Source organism: Fomitopsis serialis (genome assembly GCF_022376445.1).
Source record: "Fomitopsis serialis strain Sig1Antser10 chromosome Unknown B0H18scaffold_64, whole genome shotgun sequence".
Classification (NCBI taxonomy): Eukaryota; Fungi; Basidiomycota; class Agaricomycetes; order Polyporales; family Fomitopsidaceae; genus Fomitopsis; species Fomitopsis serialis.
The window spans coordinates 29,716-52,680 of record NW_025955024.1 but is presented as its reverse complement, the minus strand read 5'-3'; the positions used below and the strand labels follow the sequence as shown (position 1 = coordinate 52,680).

The 22,965-nt window shown below is 52.5% G+C and overlaps 11 protein-coding genes across 11 annotated transcripts; 7 read left to right on the top strand and 4 right to left on the bottom strand.

The window, feature by feature from the left end:
* Window positions 1-1,098: 1,098 nt before the first annotated feature.
* Window positions 1,099-2,369, top strand: B0H18DRAFT_828073 (uncharacterized protein; the record flags this gene model as incomplete). Its single annotated transcript, XM_048039366.1, has 4 exons — window positions 1,099-1,508; window positions 1,564-1,714; window positions 1,767-2,094; window positions 2,146-2,369. Coding segments are annotated over 4 exons (1,113 nt in total), but the record flags the coding sequence as incomplete, so codon positions are not given.
* A 625-nt stretch (window positions 2,370-2,994) lies between these two features.
* Window positions 2,995-3,277, bottom strand: B0H18DRAFT_1121643 (uncharacterized protein; the record flags this gene model as incomplete). Its single annotated transcript, XM_048034364.1, has 2 exons — window positions 2,995-3,076; window positions 3,138-3,277. 2 exons carry the CDS (start codon window positions 3,275-3,277, stop codon window positions 2,995-2,997), a joined length of 222 nt encoding a protein of 73 aa, XP_047890489.1.
* A 1,074-nt stretch (window positions 3,278-4,351) lies between these two features.
* B0H18DRAFT_1022649 (uncharacterized protein) lies at window positions 4,352-5,322 on the bottom strand. Its single transcript, XM_048029598.1, has one exon. The coding sequence runs from the start codon at window positions 5,271-5,273 to the stop codon at window positions 4,611-4,613; it is 663 nt and encodes a 220-aa protein (XP_047890488.1). The 5' UTR covers window positions 5,274-5,322; the 3' UTR covers window positions 4,352-4,610.
* A 1,949-nt stretch (window positions 5,323-7,271) lies between these two features.
* Window positions 7,272-9,142, bottom strand: B0H18DRAFT_577599 (kinase-like domain-containing protein). Its single transcript, XM_048038655.1, has 7 exons — window positions 8,812-9,142; window positions 8,467-8,748; window positions 8,370-8,407; window positions 8,003-8,318; window positions 7,719-7,955; window positions 7,523-7,628; window positions 7,272-7,467 (listed from the first exon to the last, which is right to left on the bottom strand). The coding sequence occupies exons 1-7, from the start codon at window positions 9,022-9,024 to the stop codon at window positions 7,400-7,402; spliced, it is 1,260 nt and encodes a 419-aa protein (XP_047890487.1). The 5' UTR covers window positions 9,025-9,142; the 3' UTR covers window positions 7,272-7,399.
* A 78-nt stretch (window positions 9,143-9,220) lies between these two features.
* B0H18DRAFT_1022635 (uncharacterized protein) lies at window positions 9,221-10,938 on the top strand. Its single transcript, XM_048029597.1, has 6 exons — window positions 9,221-9,470; window positions 9,548-9,885; window positions 9,933-10,065; window positions 10,117-10,222; window positions 10,279-10,433; window positions 10,496-10,938. The coding sequence occupies exons 2-6, from the start codon at window positions 9,599-9,601 to the stop codon at window positions 10,715-10,717; spliced, it is 903 nt and encodes a 300-aa protein (XP_047890486.1). The 5' UTR covers window positions 9,221-9,470; window positions 9,548-9,598; the 3' UTR covers window positions 10,718-10,938.
* On the bottom strand, window positions 10,876-12,892 carry B0H18DRAFT_1106092 (kinase-like domain-containing protein). Its single transcript, XM_048032674.1, has 10 exons — window positions 12,881-12,892; window positions 12,543-12,824; window positions 12,444-12,481; window positions 12,082-12,397; window positions 11,915-12,031; window positions 11,612-11,647; window positions 11,512-11,553; window positions 11,394-11,424; window positions 11,019-11,341; window positions 10,876-10,959 (listed from the first exon to the last, which is right to left on the bottom strand). The coding sequence occupies exons 2-9, from the start codon at window positions 12,822-12,824 to the stop codon at window positions 11,232-11,234; spliced, it is 972 nt and encodes a 323-aa protein (XP_047890485.1). The 5' UTR covers window positions 12,881-12,892; the 3' UTR covers window positions 10,876-10,959; window positions 11,019-11,231.
* A 1,496-nt stretch (window positions 12,893-14,388) lies between these two features.
* On the top strand, window positions 14,389-16,224 carry B0H18DRAFT_880722 (Aldehyde/histidinol dehydrogenase; the record flags this gene model as incomplete). Its single annotated transcript, XM_048040793.1, has 8 exons — window positions 14,389-14,843; window positions 14,895-15,039; window positions 15,090-15,194; window positions 15,248-15,346; window positions 15,401-15,783; window positions 15,848-15,954; window positions 16,002-16,065; window positions 16,116-16,224. 8 exons carry the CDS (start codon window positions 14,389-14,391, stop codon window positions 16,222-16,224), a joined length of 1,467 nt encoding a protein of 488 aa, XP_047890484.1.
* A 660-nt stretch (window positions 16,225-16,884) lies between these two features.
* B0H18DRAFT_1121638 (uncharacterized protein) lies at window positions 16,885-17,866 on the top strand (the record flags this gene model as incomplete). The annotated part of the gene is made up of 3 exons (XM_048034363.1): window positions 16,885-16,939; window positions 17,009-17,106; window positions 17,168-17,866. 3 exons carry the CDS (start codon window positions 16,885-16,887, stop codon window positions 17,864-17,866), a joined length of 852 nt encoding a protein of 283 aa, XP_047890483.1.
* A 1,499-nt stretch (window positions 17,867-19,365) lies between these two features.
* Window positions 19,366-19,600, top strand: B0H18DRAFT_849706 (uncharacterized protein; the record flags this gene model as incomplete). The annotated part of the gene is made up of 2 exons (XM_048039591.1): window positions 19,366-19,455; window positions 19,511-19,600. Coding segments are annotated over 2 exons (180 nt in total), but the record flags the coding sequence as incomplete, so codon positions are not given.
* Window positions 19,595-19,978, top strand: B0H18DRAFT_846600 (uncharacterized protein; the record flags this gene model as incomplete). The annotated part of the gene is made up of 1 exon (XM_048039563.1): window positions 19,595-19,978. A coding segment is annotated over one exon (384 nt), but the record flags the coding sequence as incomplete, so codon positions are not given.
* A 210-nt stretch (window positions 19,979-20,188) lies between these two features.
* B0H18DRAFT_577352 (uncharacterized protein) lies at window positions 20,189-22,942 on the top strand. The gene is made up of 7 exons (XM_048038654.1): window positions 20,189-20,597; window positions 20,646-20,933; window positions 20,988-21,143; window positions 21,193-21,360; window positions 21,410-21,899; window positions 21,960-22,027; window positions 22,086-22,942. The coding sequence occupies exons 1-7, from the start codon at window positions 20,348-20,350 to the stop codon at window positions 22,820-22,822; spliced, it is 2,157 nt and encodes a 718-aa protein (XP_047890480.1). The 5' UTR covers window positions 20,189-20,347; the 3' UTR covers window positions 22,823-22,942.
* The last annotated feature ends 23 nt before the right edge of the window (window positions 22,943-22,965 follow it).

Here is a 22,965-nt window from a genome sequence, read left to right as displayed (position 1 = left end):
ACAGCGATCTTGTACTTCTGTTCGTGACCCTGCTCGTCGCCGTAAGGACTTGTGAACTTCGAGGTTACGGACGAGGCTGTGCATGCGAGCTCACGTGATATGCGTAACACCTAAATCAGCGTTCTATTATGTAAGTAAGGCTTAAGCACATAAGTATATCGGAACTACTTAAGTTCTTATTTACGTAACTGCGTTACTGTACTTGAATACTTGAGGCGCGCGACCTCGCGCCACACCGTCTGCCACCAACCCCGGGCCTCTGGGTCTCTCCACACTCTACTTGATTCTCCATGTTATAATCCCAGTCTCCAGTACACCGCCCAGCTTTGAACCACCCCCACAGACCTCCCACGCCTGTCCACGCTTGAAGTCTATCAAAGCTGTCATGAAGACTAGTGCCGCTTGAGCGACGCAAATCGACGTGCAAGGTCTATCATCGTTGCCCGCAAATTCACCTGGAGAGTAGGTACTCGGGAACGACGTGGTAGTGTCCACACAGGTGAGTCTGGCATCGGGTCTTAAGCGCAAAGATGTCCAAGTAAAAGGGTCGACTCCGCATTCGAGCGTGGTGCTACCGCATGCATCTGAGCCCCCGATGTGTTCGAAACCCGACGTGCTACCTCACGAGGTCACCGTAGCACGCCTTAAGGCCGGACCTACATCATATGTAGACAAGACTCCCATATTGGCTTGTGCGGTCGAAAGATTCAAGGCCCGCGAGCAAAGGCCGAGTCTACAAAGGGCCCGCCGTGTGGCCATTGTCCATGGACGAGTCACGACGGCGTGGCCGCGCTCTGGAAGCCAAGCTTTCACAGACGAGACTTACTCTGTGCTGAGCGGTCTTCAGATGTGGTTATCTCACGAGCGAGACTTCCACTCATTAGTGGTTGCACTGCTACAAGCACCTGGGCTCGAGATATATGCCCATGTGTGTGGTGCGGTGCATAAAAGTGGCAGGCACGGATGCATATGCAGGAGCATGCTCGGAGACGGAGGCAAGAGATCACAAGCATATGGGTATTGCCCATCCTGAGCGTTCCCTCATTCTCGTATGAGCATCAAAGAGTTTCTCGTATACTGACTCTCATTTAGATTGCCATGCTTTCAGCAATACTCTACCTGATTGGCTGGTCATACCTGCCGCATCTCGCAACCAGCAAGTTGTTGCCCATTTTCCATCGATTCTACCCTGCCCTTTCCGGTCGCCCTGCACCTCCTCCCAATTCCCCGCTGTATTTCCGCCATTATCGCTATGTATACGCCATTACAGTCATCAGCTACCTCTTCTACACCTTCCACCAAGCCGCATCGTCTCTGCCTCCGAATTACTATGAAATGCTTGCCGTGGACCCCGGCGCGGACGAGAATGCTTTGAAGTTGGCCTTCCGACAGTTTGCACGGAGGTATCATCCAGATCGTGTGGGTCCTCAAGGCGAAGCGCTGTTTATCAACGTGCGTGACGCATTCGAGGCGCTGAAGAACCCCACGACACGATTTGCATATGATAGGTTAGTCGACTTCAACGTTATAGAGATGGGGCTCAGCTCATGCTATGTATTACAGGTTCGGTCCGGATGTTCTGCAATGGTCTCATTGTACAACGCTGCGCGAGTATGTTCGACAAGGGCTCATGCAATCGGCGGGATTCTACATCGTTTCTGCCTGCAGCTTGTTGCTCTACTCGTCCATAGGCAAACCGAGTGATGTCGCATTCGTACGTCACTTATTCACCGGGGCCCTTTTCGCTGACTCACACGGCCTCTTAGTGGCGCTACCTACTGTTTGCTGGAATGCTCGCCTATGAACTGAAGTGCATACTGGGCCCATCGTTGTCGCCTCCGGACTCACTCTCATCTGTCTTCCTGTCTGAGCCTGGCTCAACGTCCCGTGTAGGCTTCCTCGCCGTCCTTTGGCCTCGTCGCGTCGCATGGCAGCATGTCCGCTTCCTGCACTCACTATTCATCTTCTCGTCGGCTGCGTTGTCTCAGGTGGCTCCCGTGCTATTCCCTTCTTCGCGAGAAGATATCGACTCTGCGCAATTCCAAGCGCTGCTCCAGCGAATATATTTCTTGGCTTCGATGATCAACCGCGATGGTGAGCATCAGTTTGCTTGCCCTCTTATCACCGCTGACGTCCCATATCTAGCTACTCAGCAAATCCATACCGAGCTCCACTCCGTACACGGCCCACAAACGCACACCACACCCTCGAACGCCACATTCGCCGTCCCAACGCCCTGCGACCGCCCCGCAGACGAAATCATGGACATGCTCGCCAGCGAGATGGAGCATATGGTCATCGAAGGCCAGCTCGCGGATGGTGGGCCGCTCAAGAGCGCCGTCGACAATGCCGTTGAGCGCAGGCGGAAGGCGGCGCAGGAAAAAGAGAAGCCGCCCATGAAACGCTCGGAGACGGGTATGCTTTCGCCGACGCCATCGCCGCCTCCGGAGCCCAGTCGTACCCCGATGAGGCGGCTGCCTACTTCGCCGTTCAAGATGGCTAAGGTAGCGGTGGGCACATCATTGGGGTACGTGCGTGGACGTTCGCAGTCGCTGTGAGGGAGGAATTGTTTTGTATTATAATCTCACATCCCATCGAGTTCGGAGCCTGCTTCAACAAGACTGAATAGCCCCAGTGTATTGATACCAGTGTTGTGGTCTGATAGAAAGGTTCTCTAGACTGCTCCGTGTTTGAAGGCCGTTTGATCATCCGGCTCTCGACGTCATTCACGCATTGTTCTACTCTCATGTCAAGGCTCACCGCAATAAAGGTGCTTGGCGGGTACGTTCTCAAAGGCGTGGGTAAGTCATACCTCGCATGCTGGCCTCCGTTTGCTTACGATGGACATCCAGAAATAGCGCAACAGCCACACACCGGGAAGATGCATCGAGCGTGTGGATGTTTTTCAACGTCGCATGCTGATATCATTGAGAAACCATAGAAAACTTGTCAATACATTGTTCGCTCGTCGCAGGGTGAGTGATTCGTCCTAAGTTATGGGATAAGGACAGCCCTAAACCTGGCTGAATCACGATGGTCGACACCCGGTAAGATCTGGTATTTGACCATCTCGTCACTGCATCCATGGCCTGATTAGCTTGCGTGCTCAAAGACATGACGCTCCCTTACGGACTCACCTGGCACAGATGCCGCATGCGAGAACCTTGAGGACAACCTGTCCCGCGTCTGGGTCATTCCAAGGGACGTTGACCCGCTTGAGAGCTCCGCCTTTCTCAAGGAAGGCATACGCCTTGTAGCTCTGTGGGTGAGAACCCATCTTCGTCGCTGGTTTGTTGGCTTACATGGTATCAATCTGCCTTCTTATATATACGAGGCGACCGCGCGCAAACCTACAAGAATCGACTCGGAGTGGCTCTTCATCCCCAGCGGCCTGCAAGCGTCGTCAGGAGGATTACTACCAGTGCTTACCCGATGGCCGATCCTTTCCCCGAGCCTCATGGGACAGTCCACTTCTGACCGGGTGTGTTACGGCATTCGCAAGCAGATGCAGCGAGTGAATATGGTATGGATTGTTGAGTCTCGCCATTCGTTTGTTATTGACGAACTACACTATATGACAGGTGGTTGTCATAATTTGCTTTCCCGTGTCAGTGTTGGCGAAGGAAGTGCTAGCTGAACGCTCAAGCTACGCCGGTCTCCGGTCATTCCGACTGCAATGGGTCGTATGCAGCATATAACAATTACATGGTATAGTACGTATTTGAGATACGTTGTAACACATGCGCTCCCTACATGATTTAGCTTATTGTAAATCCGAATGCCAGGACCTCGGGGTTCGCGTGAGTCCGGGTCGCACCCGGCAGAAAATTTCAGGTGTCGTGTTCGAGAAACGCATGACTGACATACATACCTATTCAGGCGCGTATGAAGTTGTCCAAACCTCAGTTTCGGGGATGTATCGCTTCTGGCCGATATCGAAACGCCACCCGGCGTTGCCTTCCACTGAAGTAACACTGTCATCATAGAAGACCTGGGTTCTGCAGGCTCCTGGCTGATAGTCTCCATCGGACCGGTGCGCATCCAGTATGATGACTCTGCGATCTGCTCAGGGACAGGCATGTTGTGGGTGGCCTTCCTGCTAGACCCCAGCGCCCACGAAGGCTTCTGTGTGGCTCCCTGGACGTTCCTGTCTCAAATATCGACGATGAGGCTGTGTCAGCCTAACATGAGGAGTGTTCGACGAATTAGTACACCGCTGGCCAAGATCTGCGTGTGTTGCTAAACACCTTCTAGACTTAACCGTCGCGATCTCATCTAGGATACCCGCTCGAGCGTCACCTGAGGCACGTTTTCCATGGGAAATTTGCGGTCGATCAAGGTAAGCTGTCAAAGGACCCCGGGCAAGGCGCTTATAGGTCCGATCCGAAAACCCCGGATTTTGGGCCCTTATGTCCGCACGATTTTGACCCCTGTTATGTCCGCATCAGGATAGGACCTACCTGTAGGGGTGCTTTATGGCCGCATGACGGATCGGACCTCTCAAAAATGCGGTAAAATCGGAGAAAATGCCCAAAAAATCGCTGCATGCCCTACACATTGCGTCGGAGTAGACTACCAAGGAAAACGCCCACATTTGTCCCCCTTTATCGTCAAAACGGTTGCATGAGTAGCACATACGCATAAGCGCCGAGTACCATATCTCGAGCGCCCAACATTCGTAAGTACGAATGTACTCTAGGTGGCACGTCACAAGAGTAGTCGCTAATTGACACGGATGGTGAGAGACAATCAAGCGGGCAAGCCAGTCGGTTGCGAGATGATAGCGAACATGGGAGGTCAGGAGTACTGATATGGTCCTTCATGACTTGGTTGGTACTCGAGGTCGACGAAGAACCTGGCGCATCTTTAGAATGAGGTCGACTGTGAGATTGTTTGTAGCTGGTCACTGCCAGTGGCCCTAAGGCTCGTGACCGATGGCTTGCTTGACCGCGGCGATGGCAGTCGCATATTTGAAGCTCGCGAACAATGGCGTGTAGCCGACCGAGACGAATGCGAATGCGAGAAAACGCTCTCGGTAGAGTACGAGAAATGCGCCCCTGCGAGTCAAACACTTGGCCAGTATGCCTGGGTAGCCAACATCCTACGGGCCAGTTGCTCTGGCTGAACCTGGCCCAAGCGGTACCACTACGACCACATCGCGTCTCAATGAGACGTGCAGCGTCGGATGCCCTTTCCCAGCTACTGAAGCACTCACCAGTGGTGTTCTGGTGTTCTGTCACGATCGCCTTGCTCACGTTCTCACGTCCGCGCATATCGCGCTGTGTTTGTTGTCTCCGCCGGCTTGTCCATGCCGCCGTAGCCAAGCATGTCAGGCACAATGATTGAGTGGCCCCCGCCTTGAAGAACGCGTACGTGTCTCCGGACGAGTGGTAGCCTTCGAAGAACGAGATGCTTTAGTCTCCTGTATCTTGGTCAGCCAAACCAGGTCGAACGCACCCTACTAGCAATCTTCATGTGTCCGTGTCGAGCCATCGGCGCGTGATCTGCGAGAGAGGCTAATGAGACGCGTTGTGCGCGTAAATCCTACACTGCGGTGCATGAATTCAGCGTGAATACAGCTATGTATAGTATTCTGTAAACAGGAGGCGAGACTCACATTGTAGTACAATACAAGCTTGGCCAGTCTACCAAGTCCCACATGACGGACGCATTCAGAGAATCTGCAATTCCGGGGTCCCAATCATAACAAGCAGCTGCATGCGATTATCGTAGCGAATCAGTAAGTTATCTTCCAGGCCCGAGCAGATACCATCACCCGCGATGCCATCCACAGAAGTTAGTAGCATTGCTTAGCTGAGAGATCCACGACGTGAAGTATGCTACGTACCAATCTCGCGATACTGGCTTCGCCGTCAAAGGCGACCACGAGGTCAATTTATGGCCGCATACGGATAGGACATGCGAACGTGACAGCATCTATGGCCGCATATGGATCGGACATGGCGCGAGCTCTGGCAGGTCTATGGCCGCACCAGGATCGGACATGAGCGCCCTATTTGGGCTGGTTATGGCCGCACCAGGATCGGACGTATAAGCGCCTTGCCCGGGGTCCTGCTGTCAAATACAACGAGTATTGTGAACGGAGAAACTTGCTGACCTCGCGCTGATCTCCTGAAGCGTACAGTATCTAGATGGTCGAACATGATCCACACCTTCGCGCTTAGTGAGTACTCAGTCCTCGAGGCGATTGCCACCTTCATATGTCGCACTTGAGAACATCGACCGTCAGATCTAAAAACGTGTTGTTCAGAGGCTGACCCGGAGCGTGCGCCGTACACGATGGGGGTAAGAGTGTAGTCACATCTACATTCGCCGTGACTTCCCGTGGCGCAGCTGCCATTATGGGTACTATGAGACATTCCCAGCACACCCAACAGGGCTAGGCTGGGTACCGTGATTACATGTATTTTGAGGAGTCATCGCGAACGGCGGAAGAAGCGGACATCGCTGATTTCTGGGGATGGTTCCCCGAGCCTATCGCAATCGAACCGCATGCACAGGCATGCACAGTTGAGCACCCCATGGACAATTGAGTATGGAGACCCTGCTTCCTTCGTCGCTGATCATACCGGAGTCCCCCATATGGCACACTCACAAGGATGTGCTGTCCCACAACTCCGCTGTCATACAACTGTACATTCGTATTGGCGTGAGTCGTGATACATCCGAAAGAAAACAGGGCTAACATGTACGATACGACACAAAGACTGAACTGAACACATAAACATGAGCAAGCTCCGGGGCTACCAATCGAATAAGTTCTTAGTCGTCTTCGATCTTCTCACTATGTTATGTACCGTCATAGAACCGTGAAGAAGGCTGAGAAACCAGGACAGATTTCCGCGGGTCGTCGAAGCCTTCCATGCCGGCGGAAGTACCCCAGTGCTTTGCGTGTGCGCTGCAACTGCTGGAGCGCATCGGTAGTAGTGGGTCTGTCATCCCGCTTTGCCTGCATCATAGCTTGCCAGATTGGTCGCATAAACTCGACATTACTGTATTTCTATGGAACATTATGACTCACCTTCAGAACAAAGCTCTGGGAAAACAGAGAGAAGCTGTACTCAGGCTGTTGGTAACTCCGCTAACGTACCGCACACCTCGGGGCCTTTTTGGCTTGAGTAGTCGCGTTCTGAGAAGCCACATCGATCGAAGCATGCCGCACGACCGCACATCATGCAATATAACTCGCACGTCGCATCGATAGGCAGAGTGATGGCGAAAGGTCGGATATAGCCATGTCACGAGTGGAAAAGGACTTTCTTGCGCGTTACTGACAGTTTGAAGCCCGAAGTCACGGTGAAAGGCTGAACAGCTTGACAAATAGCATGACGGTTACTCTGGTTGAGTCCTTGTATTCCCAAGTCGCAAAAGATGTTGGCTATATGGCACGATGCCGCGCACAGCATGTAGTCTGCGACTGAAAGATGTTGAGTTCGTGAAATGCTCCTGGACACTGAACCTGTTCGCTTAAGTACTCAATTCATAAGCAACTTGAACGCACCATGGTGGGCAACGTCGCCCGGAAAAGCACTATATCGGCAACTTCGCAGCCACAAGACATCTCCCTGACGTCTGTTATACATAACAAGGCAGAAAGCTACATGACACTGGATAGTAAGGATCGATAGCAGGCGCACAACATAAGTCAAACGACGGTCATTACCATAGAATCAAGCGAAAAAGAGATTTCTGGTCACCTTTGACCTTGTCACCGCGCAGTGAACAACCATGATGACATGGACAAGACCGAGGAACAAGGTCCAGCCGCGCGATTCCTCGCGCCGTTTGAGTCTCCAACTCCTGTGACAGTACGATACTGCTTTGCGCATGCGCTGCCACTGTTGGAGCGCGTCAGCAGCGGAGGGTCTCTCGTCCGGGTTCGCCCGCGTCATCGCTTCCCATATCGGTCGCATGAACTCGACATTGCTGAATCTCTGCAAGAATGTGAGTCGACGGATCCGATAGTTTCTAGTCCACGTACATCGTAGAAATTTTTGCGCAAGAAATTACCCAAAATGAACACGTCGAGCTTGAACGGGTCGTAAGGGATGTCGTCAGATAGCTCGGGCGGCTCCTGGTCTCGACCATCGCCACCGATCACTAGCTTGGACTGGACGTCCGGCGGAAAATATCTCGATATACCGAAGTCAATGAAGTAGTACTTCACTGGACAACGGGTCCTTGAATTCGGCCATGTACCAGTTTTGCCGTCGGGAAGGAATTCACCTAGGAGGGGATGAAAGCCTCGAGGATATAGCGGGCCCGCGTCCATCATCATATTGGCATTGGTGCAGTCTCTGCAATCCGGTCAAAGTCCGACATTTGCTAATGCATCCGAGACGGCTGACCTGTGTGCCACGCCGCTGCGGTGAAGAAACACAAGTCCCTGCGATCCATCAGCAGTAGCACATATCCGTTCATGCGAGTCAACGAAGTGTTACTTACCTCAAGATACTGTTCGCCGAGATCAAGGACATCATTAACACAGTCGAATAGCGGATCGTCGAAGTCACGGAGGAATGGCGTGACCATATATGACCTCGATGCGTCCTTATTGTCTTCAAAGAGATCGAGGAGAGGTACACAGTGATTTTTGATGTCTTCGCAAAGCGGAGGAGTACACAGATACAACGCGATTCTCATTTCGAGGCTGCCAGTGCGCACTAGTTTGATGGACACTAATTTCCCATCTGACATGCGCGTGGCGTCTACGATATGTGGAAACATCTATGGGGGTATAGGGGTCTTCAGAAACGGCTAATCAGACATCTGCTAGGAGACGTAGCTTACGCGAAGGGAATGAGAGTCTTCGCAGAACCAAGGATTATCTCCCGAGACTCTCCATGACGGTACCCATCCGGGTCGCAATCTGGGCCTGAGCATATAACCATGCGATTCCAGAAATGGTTGTCTGTCTCTCCATGCGAGCTCATGAGGGTATAGGGTGGAGCATTGTTCGTCTGCTGTCGGTCTTGAGGCTGGCGAGCTGTCCACAACGTCCATAGTCAAGAAGCGCGACTGGCAGAAGTCTACGGGGGGACAGCTCGCTAAGAGTAGAGATATTGCGCCAACGACGACTTGTGTGTGAGAGCAGGTTGGCAAGTCTCGCAGTAACACTAACACAGCCTTACTCAGTGACTGTAGTCACGCATGCCATTGCCACTCCGAACGAGTGTCCCACGCTCTGATCAAGTGGACCCACAACCGCCTTCTATCGATATCGATGGCCGCTCATTATGCCAAGCCTAGTACCATACCTCCTCCTCCTTCTTCGTCAGGATACTTGCGAACTTCCGGAGCATATGCGGTCGAAGATGTTGCGGTGCTACATCGGGCCCGCAGGCCTCGTAGCCTGCGGGGTTTGTGTACGTCGTTGTATAAAAAGACACAAGTTATGCACCACGGAACGGACCAGCTCAACCAACTCTGCTATCGTATTCATTCCCGAGGTACGTCCTAAACTCTACAGCGCTATTGTATCGAGCATAATAGCGCCACACACTGCTAGTACTTACCGGTTATCCAGGAACAAGTCCGCGTCCGTGCCACGTAGACAGACCGAGCAAAGGCAGACATCATGCAACAGCCCGAACACAACATCATCAGAAATGCCTCGACTCTATCCAACATACTCGATTTCTGTACGCGCAGAGGCCTCCCGTCATGGCGGTACTTCCTAACACCGCCTACTACTCAACTACGGGAAGCCGAGGAGATACTGCAGGACATAGATGCGTTCCTCCGCAACTTGTCCGACGAAGACAAAGTGAAGGTGGATGCCAGTATCGCTGACGTGTCTACGGAGAATGCCAGTGATGCCCAAACCCTAATGAGCATCCAGCAAATGCTCTCCAACCTTGACCAGTACGTCTTACCTTGATGCATCAAGGGACTTCTAACGGGATCAGCAGGGCTATGCAACGACGACAACAGCTTTCTGCTACGTGGGCAGCGCACCCCCTCATGAGATTTCCTTGGACAGATCTTTCACGTAGTATTAGGACACTTGTGATGGGATGTGTGGGGCTTAGAGTTGCGGTGAAGGCAGGTGTCAGTGCTGCTATACTCTCGTTCGCGTACTGATCATGATGCTAGACATCGACTGCTAGAGCTCGTGAGAGATTCCCCCACGGTGTGCCTCCAGTCCCGGGCCACACATATGCCTCTTCACATCATTCCGGCAGTCAAGGTCATTCAAGTTGTACGTCTCGAAAGTCCTGCATGAATTGCCAGAAACTCATGGCTACCGTGTATCAGCATCTCATCTTGGAAATCAAACTCATGCTGCTCATGCCACAGTAGGCGGTGACCCTACTAGTAAGTTGGCGTCTCGCTTCCATCGCGTCCTCGACCAATGCATCTGCCCTTGCCAACAGCAATCAATGTACATGGCTACCTTCCCCCCTACCAGAGGAGTAACGATGTGTACATAGAATGAATGAGACTGAATGACCCATCCCCATCTCATGCTCAGGTTCTAGCCAGGTTTTCAACCCTTACGGGTATGGCCAACAACAAGGCTTCACGACGTCGCCCCCTCCGTCTTATCATGCAGGCTTCACGATGTCACCCCCTCCATCCTATCATGGAGGTTCAGGCTCCTCGGTCCAGTCAGGCTCGCAGGGCTCATTCGCCACGAACCCTAGCGATATCGGGCGCGCGTTGTGACATCCTCAATGACATCGCCGGCCTGTGAATACATGCACGGTACGTGCAAAGACTTGTCTCCGTTGCCCTTCTCTGTGAATCCCGACCTTCGATACATCTCATGTAAACCTCTTACGACTACTGCTAGCAATTGTCTCTATGTTGTGATTGTGATTGTGTACGATAGAATTACGACAGATACACGCACAGAAATTAGTCGTCGCCTTGTTTGTTAGGAAAACAGAAATGTTATATCAATTTTCAGCGCAACTCTAGTGTTCAAGCGTTTGACTTCTTCACACTGCACACTGCAGCAGATGACAATGCCACATATTGCAGCGACGACTTACATGCGTATGATTCGGTATGCAAATGGTGTCGGTTAATTGAACGGAGTGATTGGATGCCATGCTGACGTGGTTGGGTAGTCACCTAACGACACAAGGGCGACGCACGACCACGGCACGAGTCCACCGATGATAAGCGTCATACGGAGATCGCTGGCAACGTGCACCGCACACGCCATAGTGTCATGCCTCCGAAGTTCTGCGGAAAGAAGCGTCCTACTTACATGGATGCCGGGGCTGAAGCGCTGACCACGGGCCCATGGCAGCCTGCATACATCGGAGTTCGCCTTCAGAGTCCTGCCGTGAGAACAGTGCGGACATATTCGCTTTGCAGGCTTCTCAGTCACAGCCACAACCGAGCAGGACATCATGACTCACCGTGGGACACCCGGTACGTGTATCGTGGACTCTGACGGAGAGATTGTACCCGCGATACATGTGCGGTGGTCAGTCAGTATCGCACCGATATAGTCTAGCACAAGAAGGGCCGACTGACCTTCGGAACAAGGAGGCTCTTATCTGGAGCTGCGGTCTGGAGCTGTCGAAGGGGACGGCGACAGAGCCACACAAAGTGAACAATATTTGTCAAGCCGTACCCAAGTCACTCCGAATGGTGGCTCCTCTGTCAATTCCTGGATGCAATATGGGATCGCAAGTGATACAGAGTATAACAATGCATGCAGAACATACAGCGATATCATAACAAAGATGGCAAGCCAAGATGTTAGCTCGGAAACGAGTTCCGTGGGGCATTAGTTTTGTAGGATGTTCGTTGTCGTCTTCGAGCCCGTTATCAAGTGAGCGGCCAACGTCAATATGTAGACGTTGTCATTTAGCAGCGCAGCCGCGAGTGGCTCCTCACGACGCCGCAGTCGCCAACGACGCTGGACATATGGCACCTGCTTGCGCATATGCTGCCACTGCTCCAAGGCTTCGGCAGCGCTGGGCCGCTTTCCCGGGTTTTCGCGCGCCATTGCTTCAATTATTTGATGTAAGAAGCCGACATTGTTGAATTTCTGGTCAAATGGCGTGAGCAAGAAGTGCGCGGAAGCCACAGAGAACATACATCGTAGAAGTCCTTGCAGAAGACATTGCCCATGGTGTATATGTCGAGTTTGAAGGGATCATAGGGATTCATGTCGGATAGCTCGGGCGGCTCCTGATCGCGGCCATAGCAGCCGGTCGTAAGCTTAGGCTGCACATCCGACGGGATATACACAGAGAGGCCGAAGTCGATGAAGTAGTATTTGACTGGATTGTGTGAGCGCGACAATGGCCACGCGACCGTCCGACAGTCAGGGAGAAACGCGGTTCTCGTGGGATGAAAGCCTTGAGGAAGTAATGGGCCGCCGTCCATCATCAGGTTAGCGTAAGAGCCATCTCTGTACATGGTCAGCCGAGCCGACATGCCATGAGCTTGACACTCACCGATGCGCCACCCCGTTTTTGTGAAGAAAAGACAGTCCCTTCGAGGCAGTGAAAGGCTCGATTTAGTAGTGCAATGTGCAGCGGTGAAGTTCTCCCTACCTCAAGCATCTGTTCACCGAAGTCGAGAACATCGTCGACACACTCGAAGGGAGGATCATCGAAATGGCGCAGAAACGGCATAACCATATAGGACGCTACCGCATCCTCGTCATCTTCGAACATGTCCAAGATTGGTACACAATGATTGGTCGGGTCGTCGTTCAGAGGCGGGCTGCACAGTATCGTGGCGATACGCGACTCCGTGCTGCCAGTACGGATGCGCTTGATGGAAACAAGTTTCCCATCTGACATGCGCGTAGCATCTACTGTGTGGGGAAACATCTATTTGCAGCTCAATCAATACGTTACATTGGGACGATGTCTGTCGTGCCACGTACGCGTAGTTGACTGACATCCTCACAGTCCAGTGGGCGAGCACCTGTAACCCTCCAAGATGGAATCCATCCTGCCCTTAACCTAGGTCGTAGCATATAGCCGCGAGATTCGAGGAACGGTTGTTTGTCCCTCCAGGCAAGCTCGTGAGGGTAGAGCCGTGCATAGCGCTCATCTTGTGATTTCTTGAACGTATCCTTCACGTCGTGGGCACCCGCCATCATGCACGGCTCATATCCAGGCTGAACTTGCAGGGAAACGGCGGTATACTAGGTATTTACTCGGAGGGGGAGATCTCTGCGTACCACGATGCTACTTAGCACTCGGGCTGTCCACCGGCAGACCGGGCCGAATCCTGACAAACGGAAATACTTATCAGTTTCTCATGTCAACTACTCTGGAACGTCGTTAGCACATATTATAGTACTGCAAGGGTAACCGGAAGCTACCGAGTCTTGGAACTGACAGAATCGTAACTTGACAGAACACGACGGGAGTCCGAAGAGGGGAATTCGAGTTTTCGCGCAACGCGCGCGGCGGTTCAAGCGCGCCAGCCACCAGCGCGGCGCGCCTACCGTCTTTGACCGTCCTCCGAGTCCGTCCTGCTTCAATATTGCTGCCTAAATTCAACATCTAGACGTTTGAACTCTTGACACTGCCCTCACGGATATCATCGGAGCTTGTAGATGTCTCAAATCGTTGTTATGGTCCTCTCTGCCCCGCAGCGTCACGGCGGTGCGACTCCCTCGGGGTTCGTGTAATCGAGCCCGAACTTGACCTTCACTGGTCCGCCGGTATGTAGCTACCTGACGCAGGGTGTTGCCAGACCTTATGGCATCGCAATTCTCGGTGATTCCTCGATCGAAACATCGATACCCTACTACATATGTGGCTGCCAGTGAAGTCAAGCTAGACCCTGCTTGGAGAGGTGGTCCTTGGAGCATTGATGGACGTCGCATGCTACAGTATCGACGCAGAGTCGTCCAGACGATGATGGTTCCCGGGATCCACTTGACCACCGCCAGAAGTCCGATCTCTAGATGAGCGGCGCGACGTACTACTAGGATAATGTTCTGTCCAAGTGCTGCCGATTCGGACTGGATTGCTTTTCTGACTGGACGATGAATCGGCGGACAAGGATAGGAGGCTATCTGATAAAACGCAGTGGCCATGTTGCCGATGGTACTGCGGAGCAGCGAAAGCTGGTGCAGGAGGGCGAGCCAAGATGGATGCACCTCCGAGTCCGCCGTTGCCTATTCATTCTGGCGTCCTTCGGCCTAATCGGGCCCCAGAGAGTACACTCACTCATTTTCACCACGTCCTTCACATCTATCGAACCACGGCCCGTCTTCCTTTGCCACGGGCGCAAATAGGATCTCCACGAAGATGACAAATCATAGGGGACCACTGCAGTCGTTGATCGAACTTTAAAGCTACTCGGCCGGGCGATGTACTAATCGCTCGAAGGTTTGCTCCCTGACGTCTCCCCCTGAACTCATTTCGAGCGCAGGACATGTCTACATCTGCTCAGACCACGCCCTTCGCCCCTCTCTTCATCGACGGCCAAGCTCGTCCCGCAAGCGGCGATGCTAAGTACGAGGTCCACAACCCCTATTCCGGAGAGCTCGTTTCGTACGCCGCAAGTGCGTCCAGCAAGGACTGCAGGGATGCCGTCGACGCCGCGGTCCGTGCGTTCCCCGCCTGGGAGAAGTCGTCCTTCGGACAGAGAAGAGACTTCTTCATGAGGGCCGCCGCGCTCCTAGAAACAGACAAATACAGGGCGAAGGTGGAGGAAGCCATCAAGGCCGAGATCGCCGCCACGGATTTTATCGTGAACTTGAACTTGAACATGGCCGCGGAGATGCTGCGCACGCTCGCTACGCTGGTCACGGAACTGAAAGGGGAGACGTTCCCGTCGCACATCCCCGGAGGTCAAGTACTCGTCCAACGGAGGGCACAGGGCGTTGTGTAAGAGTCTCAAATGGCCTCTCAACTCACCTGATGTTCATGGGTCTGCAGGTTCTCTATCGCGCCGTGGAATTCGCCGGTTATCCTGACGATACGTGCAGCCGGGTACCCTATCGTCTGCGGAAACACGGTGGTCTTGAAGACCTCCGAGGTCAGCCCGCGTATCCAGTACGTCATCGCTGAATTATTTCACGAGGTAACGAACTGGTGAGATTATCAAGGTCAATTTACTCACAGGGATTGTAGTCTGGGTTACCGAACGGTGTTCTCAACTTCATCCACACCTCCCGCGAGTCAGCTCCCGCAAGGACTGCTGAAATCATCGCACATCCCGCCGTGCGCAAGATCAATGTGAGTCGTTTTCTAGCAAGTCTCCCAAGGCCGCGGACCAACCGTTTTTCCAGTTCACCGGGAGTGATCGTGTCGGAAAGATCATTGCCTCCGAGGCTGGGAAGTATCTCAAGCCATGCGTGCTCGAGCTTGGCGGAAAGGCACCTGCAGTCGTACGTTCCAAGCTATCGCACACTTCGTCGTCAGAGCTCACGATCCCTTGGTAGGTCCTGAACGACGCAGACGTCCCTCGGGCAGCACGCGCCATCACGTCCTCGGCGCTCGTCCATTCCGGCCAGATATGCATGTCGACCGAGCGTGTCATCGTCCAGCGCGGAGTGGCGGCCGCTCTGAAGGCAGCGCTCGTGACGCAGTTCCGCAAGTTTAAGTCCGGCGGGCCGGGGGAGGTGCTCTCCGCGCAGTTCAGGGAGGATTCCGCTGAGAACGTCCAGAACATGCTGCGAGAGGCGAAGCAGGATGGCGCGGGATTCCTCCTCGGCGATGGGAGCAGAGAGGGAGCGGTTATTCAGCCGCACATCGTCACCGGCGTGAAGCCTGGGATGCGATTGTGGGAGCGGGAAAGCTTCGGGCCCCGTGAGCATGACGCTGCGTTGCGGTCGCCAATCGCACTTACCTCGCTCGTATAGTGACGGTCGTTGTAGAGGTGGATACAGTGACGAGGCTGTTGAGCTCGCCAACGCGACGACATATTCTCTCGTAGGAAGTGTTTGGACCAGAGACCTTAATTTGGCTCTGAACGTCTCAAGTCGCATCCGATACGGTAAGCTGTCGAGCCTGTAGTGGCTTCGAATGCTGACAGCTCTGCAGGATGCGTCAATGTCAACGGACCGACAATACACGTCGAAGACACCAGAGAGCATGGTGGCCTCAGGTAAGAACATATCAGCGTCATGGTAGCAAATCGCTCACCATGACGTTCAGCGGGGCGTCTGGATACGGCAAGTTTACCGTGGATGCATTCACCGACTCCAGACTGGTGGTGATCCATCCAGCCGAGCCCCCGCCATACCCGCTCGTTGACTTCAACTGAGGGTGGTTGCGTTTTCAATCAACGTGATGACGGTTGCTCATCGGCGCTGAGCGAACGCTATGAAGTGTTCGCAGCTGAGACTTTGAGTAGGGCGGGATGCTAGCCTGAGGATATTACAGTCACATGACCGCGTTGGCTACACCGATTGCCTACGATCTCTCAGCTATGTGCAGGGGCAGAGCTGAACTGTGTTCTCGACACCGATTTCTCCACGATATATTTGTACAGACTCTATAGCTCGTTCCAGAGATATCAATACGCAGAAATCGCATTAGTTGAGAGTTACGCACACAGTTACGAGTGTGACATGTGTGACCGTCACGGGACACTGTGAGGCGGCGAGACTGTTCGGAGACTTTCTGTTTCCTGAAGGTCGCTGTTACTCCTGGCTTTCCTTGCACTTCATAATCACTGGCCTCCAGATGTTTGCATTGCTCCTCCTGCATAGATAATGGTCGGTATGGGTCTGGCGTCAAGGATGCGAACAAGATGGAAGTGTTCCGAGTGTTCCGACTCGCAGGTGGTGGGCTTCAGTCTACTGGTCCATTTCGAACACCGCCTGTTCATCAGAACCTTGCGCCGAATATGTCGAGCTCGGGGCCGTTGCACCAGCGGCTCATAATCGTGCAGTAGCTTCACAGAGGACTGCATATGACCACCATGTTCACGAACGTCTTCAAATTACGACCAACGCGTATTGAAACAGCGCAGCAACGTGAGCCTGACGATCTAACTGACAGTTGTAACTGTAAGTTATATACTTACTGATAACGATTGCTCCTAGTATCGGCGAGCTCAGGCAGCGACGAAAGCGCGTTCAGGGAGGCGATTCTGCAGGTCGTGTCGATATGGCTGAATAGGCTGTCGCTCGTCAGCGGGATCGTGAGTCATGCCTGGTTAGCCATACAGCCTCTCCCTGAGCTCGTGTTCGTCATCCTGCTAGGCATCATTCTTCTCGTCCATAGACTCGCTCCTCTTCTCTCTAGCGAGCACATCCACCCACCTAGGCGATCCGGACGCACCTTGGAGCGCCACTGACAAGTTGACGACAGCTAGCTTCGCGGGAGCCCTTATCTTCCACGTCTGTTCCGCAATCCTCGCCTTTGTCGCCTCCTTCATCCTCGTGCGCCTCGAGCTTATCGACGCAGACGACCAAGAGGACCAGGTAGCCGACGGCACGCCCGCGAGCACGAGTAGGTCGACCATGAAAGCCACGGTCCGAGACCTCGAGCAGGTTGGCGAAAAGGACAAGCACGTACACCGACCGTCCACCTCTTCTGCACCCGTGGCAGACACCACGACACTCTCCGACACGTCCAGCAACCCGAGCAACCCCGTCTACGCCCGCATCACCGTGAGCTGCTTCCGCCCGCTCTCGACGTACACTACCTTCGTGAAGGGCTCGAAGGGAGTGATGTCCCCGGCGAACCCCAACGATGTAGCGGACGCGATCTTGAACCCGCCTATCCAACTGCTATCCCGCTGCCATTCGCTGGCAGTCTGGATGTCGGCGATCGGGTTTATTCTGGGCGTGGTCGGCATCCTGGCGTATGCGTGGGTCGCGACGCCGGCGGCTGTCAGCATCTTCACGACTGTCTGCCTTGGTGTCTGTCTTGCGACCATGGTCTTTGCTATCATTTAGGGTTCATCTTTCCTTGGGCTCCTGACGACTCTCACGGCACGGACACGACATGACATGCGATTATACGACCAAGGCGACCTCTTGTTGTTCTCATTCTGGATCATTGTGGACCTTGTGCAAGTCGACTACGGTGCATCTCCGCAGTGGACACGATACCCTTAGGCTACGGAGTTATAGATGGAGGAAAGTGTTGTAGGTGAGTTTTCGGCTGGCCACTACTTCGCTCGCTCGGGATTGAAAACAAAGTGTCGACATATTTCGTCCGACGGGAGGCCGCGTGCCTCTGGATGCGCGGAGCTCCCGAATGACTACGTCGCCTGCGCGAGCAGGGACGTTATCTTCTCTCTGACTTTGCATCTTACCCTTGAAGCTATGTCTGTCCAATTGCTTACGCCGTCTCGCTCGCAGGTCCGTATTTCCGCGTTCGGGTTGCAATACATCACAATGTAAAACTGGACGGCAGTTTTTGATTGCCTATTAATTGGCTCCCTTCTCTATATTTGCTGGCGACTGGCCAGCGTTGACCGCCAACTCAGCGCGAGGGCAAACTCAAATTCCCTTTAGACTCATCATCCGAATACACTGTCAGCATGCATGTAGAGAACCTCATGAGCAGCGCAACGTTCTCTTGTCGACGCCGTACGTACATATCAACCACACAGCTTCTTGTTCTGATGATGATGATGAACCACACCGTGTATTCAGTTTGGCGGTGCATCAAGAGGACATGTTGCTAACCATATATATATGCTGTCGTCGCGACACTGCATGGAACGCTTTGGGCCAGAGGCCAATGCGACAACAGTCATACTTGCCATGCATTGCGCCGCCATAGACACATCCCTCGTTCCCACCCGTATCGGCTCAATCTTTCGGTCAAGGCAGGGTTTGTTCCTTTTCTCGTAGGTTGATTTGATCGATTGACGTATCCGTATGACTAGGAGCCATGCCGTCCGTGTTCACACCTGAACCACACAGCGCTCTTAACAATAAAGTCGCATGTCCCCAAATGTCAAGAGGTCACCGCGGGCTTGGTCTGAGTTGCAAGCCTGGAATCACGGTTCTGGTCCGTCTGATGGCTTCAGTCATTCGTGGCCCTTCCAAAGGCGCTGACATGGCAGTGTGTGGTACGCGCGTTAAGATTGTCGCCGTACTAATAGACGGACATATCATCTTGAGCACTCTCGGCTCAAGCTCTCTGATCCTACCATCTTCCAGTCGCCCTCAGAGGTGAGTCTCGCCTACGTTGTCTGTTTCGAGACGATTCATTGTGCGTGTGTTCCTCCTAAAGCCGCAACTCGTCAACATCGTCTTGTTATGGCCTTTCGTACCGTTTCATTAGACGTGGATCCCGAAGCACAGTTCTCCGCTGTTCGCGAGGACTCGAAGATGCGTGGTCCATCGGAATCCTACACGGACAGTGCCGAGGTATGTCGCCTAAATTCCACAGGTATAATGCCCTTCAGTGACACGCGACCGGGCAGAGCGGGTATTCAAATGCATGGACGGCATGCGCTACAGATGTTTGGAATCGCGACAAGGATATGGTAGACAAGTGGAACCGGGAGATCGATACTCTCCTCGTCTTCGTAAGCCGGACACCTGCATCGTCTTATGTGCTAGCCGTCAATAGTACTTGCCTAGGCTGGTCTTTTCTCCGCGGTGGTCACATCCTTCAATGTCCAGTATTATCCGCAGCTCCAGACCTCGACCCCACCCAAAGCTTCGGCAATTACAATCAACGCATTATGGTTTGTCGCGCTAGTGCTCAGTCTAGGCGCGGCGTCCATTGCCATCAATGTGAAGCAGTGGCTCACGAATTACGTCGCCCCGGACACTGTTGATGCTTATCAACGGGTACGGTTATGGTCACTTCGTCACCATGGCCTAATGGCATGGAATGTCCCAGAGATCATTGCACTCTTACCATTACTTCTGCAGTCAGCTCTGACCTTTTTCTTGGCAGGGCTCTTGGTCCTTCTTTGGACCCTGGACATTGCTGTTGCCTGTTGTGTTGCTGTGCCAGTGGCAGCATTGCTATCATTCTCTGGGGCCACACTTGCCATTCCAGCACTTGCTGCAGATTGTCCATACAGGTCACCACAAGCATGGTGGATTTCCTACCTGTTAGAAAAGCTGAGACAGGCTAGAATGCCTTTTATCCACAGGAAATCCATAAATGCTGTCAAAGATATCTCAGCACATACTTGGGTGGATTTGGATGTAAAGAAGTTACAAGTGTCAGACAGTGAGAATTCAGTACATGCATCAACTGAAGAAGAGTTGATTGCTCTGATTGAGTTTGCAAAGGTCAGAGCACCTGCAGCTCTTCCTTCTCCCCATGGAGAAGCCTTTCCACAGTTGAGATGGCATGCTAGTACAGATGGTAGGGCAGTTGTTGAGCTGGGCAAGCTTGCTCTTGATATACTGAACAGATGGAGTGTTGCAAAGTTCCAAGACCCATTGTCTGCTTCATCTATCATGACAGCAAAGGATGTGAAGCCTATGCACACATTATCCCTCATCAACAGTCTTTTTCCAGTCATCCCATCCTCTCAGTTGTCACTATATGCACAACTTGCACAGTGGCTTCATCAGAGCTACATAAGCATAGTGCAGGTCAATGGTCCTCCAAATGTAGCTCTGTCTGAGAGATGTATATGGTCAGATGCAGTTGAGATACTATGTCATCATACTGGGCATTTTCAGTCTGGCATTCAAAGACTCAAAAGTATGTCATTGTTGCTCTCATAATCAATCCTTTACTGATGAATCACAGTTGAAGAATGTATTACTCTGGCATACATGACAACACTCATTCTTGAAGGGACCCTGCTTCAAGAAGATCAGTGGTTAGCCTACACAGATCAGCAAAACCTTTTGCAGTTGTTGGAGAACATCCTTGGGCATACAAAATTGAAAGATATGCACCAGTTCTTGCCTGTCTATGGTGTAATGTGTCATGCTCTTGAAGCAAATACCAATCATCTGTTGAAAGGCAAAGGTGTCACAAAGTTATCACAACTAGTCTGTTCCTTTGCAGAACATTTCATTGTCCCAAGTCATAGTGAGTCAGAGATTAACCTTCTTTATACAAGCTCTAACCCCTTCAATTTGTAAGCTGTGACAAGGCTGGCTTCATGCTTAGAAATCATGCTATCAACAGCTCACAGTGGTGGAGACAAGGAGCGCAACTATACATTGGATCTTGCTGAGGGGATCCAAAGACTGTCAATGAGCCTCTCTGAATCTCTCTCAATACAAGAGTGCAAAGATGGTGAGCTGATCAATTCCTCACTGACTTACAGAGGACTGAGAAGCAACAGTTGTCAGTAGCTTGACATCCTGCTTGGAGGGTGCTCTGAGAACTCCCAGGGACTTCAACACTAGGATAGGACCATGCCATGCTCCAACATTGACTCTTTGTGATACAATCAAACCAATGGCACAAATGCTGTTGGAGGCTGTTGCTTCAAAAATTCCTGCAGGGGATGGTAAGTCATAATTGTACATTATTTCCACTTTAGCTTACAGTGAGAACAGCAACACATACTTTCCAGCAACTTGTATCATGCCTGAAGCTGTCACTTCAGAAGAAGAGAAAAATGGAACTACCAATCTATGAGATACAGAACACACTCTGTGACACAATTCTCAAAGTGTCTCAGGCAGCCTCTCCTCTTGACAACATAGATCTGGCACAAAACCTGTTGCAGCTCCTTCCAGAATGTGTGGTTGCTAGTAGTGAATATCCCCTCTTCTCACCAGTAGACCCACAGCACCCAGACTTGACCTACTTGGAGAATCAACAGACTGCAGTTTCCCAGAGATGCTTCAGGAAGATACTGCAGACTTTATGCCCCATATTGGAGGAGAACCCCCACCCAGGCTTCTCAGGACAAATCACAAATGCTGGACATAGCATCCATACCATTGCAACCCAGCACAGAGCAAGTTGGGCCATTCAACTATGGGAGACATATCCATATGCACTACAAGTGAAGGAATTTGGTCGTGCTGCTGGAAAGCTCTTGTGAGTTGTCAGATCTGTAATATACATGCCATCATCAGTTAACTAACATTATACATTAAGTCAGGACTTTGGAGAGCCATCTGTGCAGCCAAAACCCAGCAATTGGGTTTCTGGTGACTACAACCAAGGTAAAGCACCTTGCTGAGGACAAAGTCTAGACAACCCATTAATGATTCATACTCATAGGTGGAATCCAGACAAGTATGCTCTTGGGCACATGGAGACCAGTTGACATGACTGGCAGGATCATAGAGCACGAACAGGCTTCCAATGTGGAGAGAGTTGGAAACGTGGAACTGCCGCATGATGCGGTCGTGCCTCATCAACTCCCGGACTCTACCCAAGCAACCCCGAGGTTAAGGAGAGCGGAGCATATGCATGGCGATGTCGCGGCCGGACACTACACCGGCCGTGCGGAGAGACATGTTGTTATCATCCCACCAGACCTCAAGGACTCCTCATCCTCCTCCCTCGACTCGGCGAGAAGCCGACATGCGATGATGCCTCGGAACGTCCCAGACCCTGCCCGAGCAGCCAACGCAACGCCTTGGTCGAGAGGAGTACATCGTAGGCAAGCCGGTGGCACAGAGGAGGAACATACCACGAGCGCAGAGAAGCATGCCGCTGTCGAAACCCCGGATATCACAGACGATGTTCGCCCTCTGGACTCAGTGATACCTCGACATGCTACTACGAGTCAGCACTTCGTCGCAATGCCTCAAACAGACTCGATACACACCGTAACTGATGGCCACGCCGTGCCAGAAGGGTTGCGCACAGCCATTGACCACAGGACGCAGCCCGTAGAGGAAGAAGGGGAGGAGGGAGATACGGTGTTGTACCCCCAGATGGGTCGGCCGCCCATCGGGGATGATGACAGCCGTACGGATGGGAGCCATCTTGTCTCGTCCGTTGCGTCCTAGCATGATTGAACATGTACGTTAATCCCGGAAATGAAAACTTTGCTTGTACGACGACGCTGCTGTTAGTCCTGGAATATTCGTCGCGAAGCCTACGACGAGACGCTGACGAACGATCAACGGCGGCTCCGTCCACCTGTATATAG

Bases quoted from the DNA above. Each gene is read 5' to 3' on its own strand.
- B0H18DRAFT_577599 (XM_048038655.1), bottom strand. From the start codon at position 9,024: ATGGACGTTGTGGACAGCTCGCCAGCCTCAAGACCGACAGCAGACGAA. The intron at 8,319-8,369 runs GTCAGCCGTCTC...ACCGGATTGCAG, and splicing joins CGCAGCGGCGTGGCACACAG to AGACTGCACCAATGCCAATA. The intron at 7,629-7,718 runs GTGACCAGAAAT...CTTACTATCCAG, and splicing joins GCGCGGTGACAAGGTCAAAG to TGTCATGTAGCTTTCTGCCT.
- B0H18DRAFT_577352 (XM_048038654.1), top strand. From the start codon at position 20,348: ATGACAGCAAAGGATGTGAAGCCTATGCACACATTATCCCTCATCAAC. The intron at 20,598-20,645 runs GTATGTCATTGT...GATGAATCACAG, and splicing joins TGGCATTCAAAGACTCAAAA to TTGAAGAATGTATTACTCTG. The intron at 21,144-21,192 runs GTGAGCTGATCA...GAGAAGCAACAG, and splicing joins AATACAAGAGTGCAAAGATG to TTGTCAGTAGCTTGACATCC.
- B0H18DRAFT_1022649 (XM_048029598.1), bottom strand. From the start codon at position 5,273: ATGCGCGGACGTGAGAACGTGAGCAAGGCGATCGTGACAGAACACCAG.
- B0H18DRAFT_1106092 (XM_048032674.1), bottom strand. From the start codon at position 12,824: ATGTTTCCCCACACAGTAGATGCTACGCGCATGTCAGATGGGAAACTT. The intron at 12,482-12,542 runs GTAGGGAGAACT...ACTGCCTCGAAG, and splicing joins TCGGTGAACAGATGCTTGAG to GGACTGTCTTTTCTTCACAA. The intron at 11,342-11,393 runs GTGAGTCATGAT...AAGCCTGCAAAG, and splicing joins CACGTACCGGGTGTCCCACG to CGAATATGTCCGCACTGTTC.
- B0H18DRAFT_1022635 (XM_048029597.1), top strand. From the start codon at position 9,599: ATGCAACAGCCCGAACACAACATCATCAGAAATGCCTCGACTCTATCC. The intron at 9,886-9,932 runs GTACGTCTTACC...CGGGATCAGCAG, and splicing joins ATGCTCTCCAACCTTGACCA to GGCTATGCAACGACGACAAC. The intron at 10,223-10,278 runs GTACGTCTCGAA...ACCGTGTATCAG, and splicing joins CAGTCAAGGTCATTCAAGTT to CATCTCATCTTGGAAATCAA.